General features: G+C 42.9%; 1 protein-coding gene across 4 annotated transcripts; it reads left to right on the forward strand.

Moving 5' to 3' along the window:
* Positions 1-2,200: 2,200 nt before the first annotated feature.
* On the forward strand, positions 2,201-7,590 carry LOC117752949 (probable phosphatase phospho1). Of its 4 annotated transcripts, none has more exons than XM_034570685.1 (2): positions 2,201-2,543; positions 5,079-7,590. In XM_034570685.1, the coding sequence occupies exons 1-2, from the start codon at positions 2,373-2,375 to the stop codon at positions 5,925-5,927; spliced, it is 1,020 nt and encodes a 339-aa protein (XP_034426576.1). In that variant the 5' UTR covers positions 2,201-2,372; the 3' UTR covers positions 5,928-7,590. The 4 variants fall into 4 exon arrangements, with proteins under 4 accessions (XP_034426576.1, XP_034426577.1, XP_034426578.1 ...); XM_034570686.1 differs by having other exon boundaries at positions 2,201-2,495; XM_034570687.1 differs by lacking the exon at positions 2,201-2,543 and adding an exon at positions 4,068-4,124.
* The last annotated feature ends 441 nt before the right edge of the window (positions 7,591-8,031 follow it).

Genomic DNA, 8,031 nt, shown 5'->3' on the forward strand with positions numbered 1-8,031 from the left:
GAGCTTTTCCAAATCATGTCCATTGTGCTCAAAGTGCAGAAGGTTCAGTGTCAGACCAACGCGAGTGAATACTTGTGTCAATAAATCTGTTTTTACAGACATGAACTCTGGAAAACATCCAGACAATTGGGTCTAGACATTTTCCCTGAGTTTGCCTTTCACTGATGAAGAACGCAGCAGGAGATTGTCCGGGTGAGACGCAGCAAAATCCCTAGAGCGTTCAGCTGAGGGGTGGCTAGTTCACTGGGAACTTTCCAAACATTTTCCTGCTCCATTCTCACATACATTTTCCAGACATTTCAATCGGGGTCAGACGGGATAAACTCATTTTCAACTGACTCGTACATTTGCGTTCTCACATTGGATAATTTCAGGAGTTCATTGCATGTCTGAAAGAGGCCTAAAATATACTGTAAATATAAACTATAAAATAGTTTTCCCTTTTGTGAAAATAGTGAAATGTAATTCTGAAATTACTAATTAACATAACATAAGAGAATGTAAAAGAAACAATTAAGAGGTCTGAATATTTTCCAAAGGCATCGTACATGTGTAAAAGAGCAGAGTTTCCTTTTTGCCTTAAGCCCAAATTGGTAATTTACTTTTATCAAATTGAAATGATGCTGCAGGAAAAACACTTGGATACATGCTGCTTAGTTTTCCTTAAATTTTAAAGCATGAATTTAAAACACAGAGATTTACATTAGCTTTTATCTGAACCCCTGATGTGAAGCGGTTTAGATATTTGCACTTGATGCAGAATAAGCTTCCCCCCCATCATGATAAATGTAAAAGTCTGAGGTGCAAATGCCATAAAAATATTTCTATGACCCTTGAACATGCACGTGGTCTCCACCCTTGATAAACCTGATATCGGCCTGCCCCTAAAACGAAGACACAGATAAAGAAGCTTTCTCAATTTGATCCAAAAACCTAGAAATAACTTTAAGATTTTATGTTTTATGTTTCTGTGCAAACTTACTAAGAATATTCAGGTATTATCAACGATGAGGGAAACCAAAGTCCCTACTGACGTGGTGCACTGAACACACATGGACCACACCATGATTACAAAGGGTGGAGCGGCTGCGATGGCCCGGGTGCAGTGATAAGATTGTGGTTATCAGGCCCTTCCCCTTCCCCAGTCAGCAGAGAACGTGATTCTGGCTGTTTATCTCAACAAGAGTTTCTCCAGCCCTTTGCACAGCAGCTATTTTACACAATCTTGAGAACATTAAACTTTGTTTAACCCTCAGCTGTCTGCGTGAAGAGGTGGTCAGTCCTGCTCTTGAAGCTGCTGCTGACCCAGGACCAAAAATGCCCTCATGTATTTTTGGACTGACATTTACAGGCTGAGGCAAAGGGACAAAACAGTGACGAGTCGTGTTGGAGCTTCGAACACGTGTCTCAGAGCAGCAGCTGTTTGATTGTCAGTCCTGTCAGTTAATGGTGGGTCTGTTAATATTGTTGACCAAAGGATGATTACATTATGGTACAGTTATGTGACTGGTGCTGAGATACATGTTACACAAGGTGGAAACGCCTGGGTCCAAAAGTGCACGACATCAAGACAACTTAAAACATTTCATTCATATATTTTTTAAAAGTGTGTTTTCCTAATTTCAATATGTTTCAATTGAAGAATAACTCACCTTCAAGTTCATTTTTTGCTGTGCTCTGTTGTTGTTGTGTGATCTTCAAGTTACTTTTAACTGTTTCCTATTGTTTTGCCTTCAAATCTTCATTTTAACTTGAAGGTTTAGACAACTTGTGTTGATATAGTTTTAAGAAACAACTCAAAACTTATTTCTATGATCTTGCTTTTAATTCATTTGATCCTTTTTTTTAACACAATTGCCTTTATTTCTTTTACTTATTCTTATACATGTTACTAGTTTTATGCTTTTATCCTACATCTTTCTTGTATTGCTCCTTGATCTTTTTTATTTCATGTCTTTGATTTTACTGTAAAGCCCTTTTTTATGTATGAAAGGTGCGGTATAAATAAAATGTATTATTGTTATTATTATAATGTCATAAGTCAAGTGTTCACCATTCCCCCTTAATGTCAGTATTGTATCTCAGTATTTAACCCATATGTGTCCAGTATTTACAAAAGTAACTTTATTTCTCTTTTCTCATAGAATTTCAAGTTGCCTCTCACCTTGCATTGCACTTGCATTATGAACCAGTAAGATGTACTGAAAACACACTCGATTTCTCCTTTTGCACTTCTCTTCCAATCAATTCCTCCAAATAGTCAATTCAAGGATTTTTGTATTTTATTTTTTCATCTGTGGTGCTTTTACTTTGAAAACCGGAAGCGGATGTGCTTGCCCTGTGCAGCGGCTGACCTGACGTGGTGGCTTTAAATGGGAAAACCCTGTGTGCTGCTGAGGGAGTCTCCTTTAAAAAATCTGCATGGTGACAGACTGGTCCACTGCTGCCGGAGCCGGGCACCGAGCCTCCCATCCCCGCCTGTGTGTCCAGCCCCGGTAGGCCTGGTTCTCTGTCTCTCTGGCTGTCCTCCCCTGTGTCTCTCTGTGCTTGTGTTGTCTTCATCTTTTCCCTGCTGCAGCTTACATGCAACCCGGTCAGACTAATGCCTCCTGGCGCTGTAATGACTTGCAATGGTCACCTCTCGAAAACAGGAATAGCTGTGCAGGGTTAAAATTAGAGCTGCTTACAGTGTGTAAATATGTGGCTATTAATAATGCAGCTGCAGTGGGATGAGGGAGAGAGGGGGGGGGGGGGGGGAGGGAGGGAGCGTGTGTGCGATCTCCCTGACTGCAGGTTACAGGATGTTTACCAGACCAGCTGCTTGCATGTTATGACACTGACAACCAGCTGACTGAATAAAATGGTATGCAAGCAATGCAAACACACAGCCTCCCCCCCTCTGCAAACCCAGAATATTACACTAAAATACATTACATTCAATTTACAAGCAACTAAATATGTTTGATTTTGATGAAACCCTTCACTTAAAATGGTTGATTTGTCATTTGTCAAAAATGTTTTTTTTTTTGTGGTCAATGTCAACGGGTTCTTCTGATGCCGCTGAGGCCTGAACACATGTGACCTCTGCTGCAATGATTCATGGGGTTATTGCATGAGACGGTTTGCGTTGGCATGTTGTGCAAGATGCTTCTCAATCAGGGCTGATCTGGCTCTGTAATCTCAACCCTGTCACAGCATGGAGCGCAGCTGTCAACTCAGTTCTGGTGAGATTACGTTTATTTGGGCCTGTGACACTCTCTGTGTAATAGAGGATATCTGGGGGTTTTCAGTCCCCCCTGGTTCTGGTGGTGCAAGAAGTACTGGGACCCTTGAATTACTATGAATAAAGAGGCAGAATGTTGTTTATGCTTCATTTGCTTTCTTCTAATGAGCTGGTTTCTCAAAAATAATGTTTTTATTTCGTTTATAATTTGCATTTACATGTGTGATTTAAAGCTAGACCTGTTAAGCTAGGCTAGTTGTATGATTATATTTAGTTACAGACATATTTACGTGCTACAATCAGAGACGTAAAGATGGACAACATGACAGCTCCCACAAAAGTGAAGCCAAAGCGTCTCGGTCACCACCTGCTGGCTGGTGGCGTTATAGGTCATAAACACTGAAATGGGTCAAATCCCAAAAGTTCACGTGCAGTAAATTTTTCGCAAAGATGGTTTCTCTCATTTTACTTAAAAAAATATTCTGGCCATAACTCCCCTTTGACCAAATTTGTCCTTGAGGCATTTTGGCTTTGTAGTAGAAGTAAAAAAATATATAATTTAGAAGACGTTTTAAGTAGAGACTGAAGTCGTCCAGCAGAGTAGAGGGTTCGTTTGCTTTCAACACCCGGGCCACAGCTGGTTTGTCCTTCCTTCTCGTATTTGTTCCACTTATGGTAAAAGTATGCTGTGACATAACTCTCCCTCACTTGAGTTACAGCATGTCCGCCGCACCAGTGAGGGCCTTGAGCTACAAATATATCGGCTATGTAAATATGGAACTGGCACAGGTCTGAGATCTGTCAGAGTTATATATAAATAAATAAGTTGGGGATTTCTATTTTTTGCCTCTATCCAGGAATGAGCAAGTGTCTGTGGGGAGAAGAAAGGAAGTGCACGACTGTGAGCTGCTTATCAGATTCTTACTCTGTGATTCAGACTTTCTTCCAAGATGTTTGTGGGACTTTAAGGTTTTAGGGTTGTTTTCTTTTCGCTAAGTGTTCCAGACATCCTGTTTACACTTGAGAAGTCGTGCGAGTGTGCGTAGGCAACTGGACGACAACAAACGGAAACAACTTTGTGATTCCTTATGTTGCTGGAGTCTCTGGAAATACTCAAGGGAATTTTCTACAAATACCATATACCTGTGCACTTCAAGCCCACACTCAGTTCACTTACACCTCAAGGGAAAGGGAATCTTCACAGACATCCTGTTTACACGTTGCTTTTGTCTAATCAGCTGTAGGTCATTCATCTCGTGTGCCATTATGGTCTTGTCCTGGATTTACTGCTCTGTTGAGTTTAGTTGTTCGGGTGATTACTCTGAATATGTTAAGCTGAAAGAATAACACTTGTTTCTGACTTTTTCTGAGTTTTGATTTAACTCCACCCAGGCTTTATATAAGAGATCCCTTGAAAGGATTCACTAAGCAAATAATTCCTTGTTGTCATTTTTCTTTAATGTCACAGTAACAGTGGCCATAAATTCCTTTGAAGTCTTAGCCTGTTGCAAAGGTGAAATATGTCTAAGCGGCCGTCCTCCCCTGCGGCCGTCCTCCCCCGCGGCCGTCCTCCCCCCGCGACCGCATGAGGTCCCAAGTTTGCAAGTGCTCGGGCCAGACCTAGATGCTTCGCAGACCTAGTTTAAACTTTGCTTCCTTCCTTTCCTCTTGTAAATAATTGTTTCCCATGTATCCTCTGCCATAATTAAGAGTATTTATGTGTTTAGATGCATGCATGGTTACGTGCTCAGCGGCATCCAGCCATTAACGTTCTATTTTTAGAGTAAGTATCACCAATAAAACACTACTGTGCTGTTTAAAACTTCCTGACCTCGTACAATTTTCCTTTTCTCAGAGAGGGACCACTCCGCACGGACCAAAGATGACCACTCTGTCCGATCTGACCCATGCCGCGCCACAGGAACAGCGGTTTTTGGTGTTGTTCGACTTTGACGAGACCATCATCAACGTGAGCAGTGATGATGCTGTGGTGTGCGCGCTGCCGGGCCAGCGGCTCCCCGACTGGCTGAAGAACTGCTTCAGGGAGGGGCACTACAACGAGCACATGCAGAAGGTCCTGGCCTACATGGCAGAGCAGGGTGTGTCAGAGGACGGCATTCGTTCGATGCTGGAGAAGATCCCACCGGCACCCGGCCTCCTCAATCTCTTTCAGTATCTGCAGAGCAACCAGCAGGACTTTGAGTTACTGGTGGTCTCCGACGCCAACATGTACTTCATCGAGACGTGGTTGGAGCATGCCGGCGTGCGTCCCCTTTTCCGCAAGATCTTCACAAACCCGGCCAGTTTCGACGCAACCGGCCAGCTCGTGCTGCTCCCTTTCCACTCCCACTCCTGCTCCCGTTGTCCTGACAACATGTGCAAGCAGGTGATCGTGCAGGAGTATCTAGCGTACCGGCAAAAGGAGCGTGGTGGTGCACCCTACCAGAGGGTGTTCTATATCGGTGACGGGGCCAATGACGTCTGTCCCTCTATTGCTCTGGGACCCAGGGACACAGCCTTCCCCAGGAGGGACTTCCCCATGCACAGGCTGCTGCTGGGGATGCAGCAGTCGCAGGCCGCCAAGTTCAAGGCAAACGTGGTTCCCTGGGCCAGTGGTGAGGACATAGTGGACTACCTGAAGAAAATAATGAAGGAGAGACGGGATGTGTGTAACATAGGGGATGAAAGAGTGGAGCAGATATAGCAAAGGTGCACAGACATCAGGGCTGGTGAGCAGCAGCATATGCATGATTTTACCTCAGCCACACGCGGTACAACTTCTTAAGATGTAGCCAGTCAGTGTGAATCTATTTGAATGTAATGTTTTAGAGGAGTAGTTGGACATTTTAGGAAATACACCTATTTGCTTTCTTTCTGAAAGATTGATGAGCAGATCAAGTTCACACTCAGTAACTGGTGCCAGGAGCTGGTTAGCTTAGCATAGCGCAAAGACTCAAGCTCACTAAAGTACTTTTTAGACAACTCTGGAAACTTTCCCAAAAAAATTGGGTCTTGATATTTTCTGGATCTTGCCTTTCACATGTGAGGAGCGCTGCAGGGGATTATCTGGGTCAGACACATTCCCTAACACCAACAACAGGCAAGAACATGCAGGAGGCCGGACATGAATTCCTTTGGGAAGGAAAAGTTTGGGAAAATGTCTGAAGCATCTGATGTTTGCATCCTTACATAAACCCCCTCCGGAACCCAGTGCATGTCTAAAGGGATTTTAATTCACACGACACATCTCTACCAGACTCAAGAACTACGGCAAATAAACCCCAAGAGAAACCCCCCTGTTTCCAGTGTTAATGCTAAGCTAACCAGCAGCATCATGCAAGAAAAAGATTGAGCATATTTCCAAAATATGTTAGCGTTGGTATAGAAAACATCTTAATTATATGGGTATTAAGTGCTTGGTGGAAGTAGGTGCAGAAACACGACTCCTATTGTAATGCAAATATGTGAGATCAGTGGTTAAGATGATCAGGATTAATTCAGTATTGATGCACTAATATTTGAAGCTAAAGTTTGATCAAAATGCTGAAGGTCCTCCTTCTAACTATATTGTAGAGGGAACTAAATCCAGCGCAGTCAGCTCATTAAACACACCGCCCCCTTGGATATGAATGCAATATACTTTGCATTTTAACACCTCACTGTGTCTAACATTAAGCTGTGGAAGTCCAAGGTCACGTGCACGGAACAAGCGCCTGGAGAACAACTCCCAAAGTGGAGGTTCTCCGTGTCAACAGGCTCCTTTTCTAAACACTTGACACTTCGTCCGAGGCCTTGACGACGGACGCATGAGTGGGATCGAGTGTTGTAGCGCGATCCGGGACAAAAGACCACGCATGTTGAGTCAGGCGGGGACAAGGATGGCGTAGAGGGGGGATAAGGTGACAGAGACTCAGGCAACACTGCCTGTACCTGCACCCAGCCAGTGCTGATACCTAATCTAGGGCTTGATTATACAGCAGTAATCTACACCAGCACGTGATCCAAAGGGAAAGCTGTAGCCAAAATGTACGCCTGCACTTTGTCCCCACTGTGATACCCTCTGACTCTGGAACAATGAAAGAAAGTATCATGCAAAGAACCAATTGATAAAATAGATTATAAATTTGGTTTGTGAAACCAGTAGTTAGCAAACACTGTTCTTGTATCCTATTAAAACAGTGAGTATGAGTATTGACAAAAGGTTGTATGCATTGGGGAGGATGTAAATTCTCTAAAAAGTACTATATCTTCTTTATGTTTGAATGTATTCCCAGTTAAATTAGAGTTTTATGAGAGAAAGGTATATATTTAGTAAACTCAACATATAACCTCACTGAAACTCACAACAGGGACTGAGAAATGTATTTTAAAATATGAAAAAAGAGCAGTTGTATTCACTGAGTCTGTTTTTAGCATTTTATTATTCTGTTCAAATTCAGGGATTAGTGGAGTATTGTATTGCAGGTGCTGTTTTCATTTTTCCATCGCATTTAAAATTGAGAAGGTCACTCAGATGGCACATACCTCCGCCAAGGCCCAACAGTCCCCCTTTAATTCACCAGATCCAGATTTTTAACAGCACCCACTATTAGTCCCCTTAACATGCCAGGTGTTTTTTTTCGTCAAGCTCCATGAATTATTCTCGGAGAAATCAAGGGAACACTCCCAACGTACAGCACTCCGTCCAGTACAGTTTGTGTAAGAGACGGACGAATGAAGATGAAACCAAAACCTTGGCGGAGATGATAACGGATCTAAATTCCTGCACGAGTTGAGGCATGTCTCCATTTGGAATTGTTCTATCTATT

Source organism: Hippoglossus hippoglossus, chromosome 19 (assembly GCF_009819705.1).
Source record: "Hippoglossus hippoglossus isolate fHipHip1 chromosome 19, fHipHip1.pri, whole genome shotgun sequence".
NCBI lineage: Eukaryota > Metazoa > Chordata > Actinopteri > Pleuronectiformes > Pleuronectidae > Hippoglossus > Hippoglossus hippoglossus.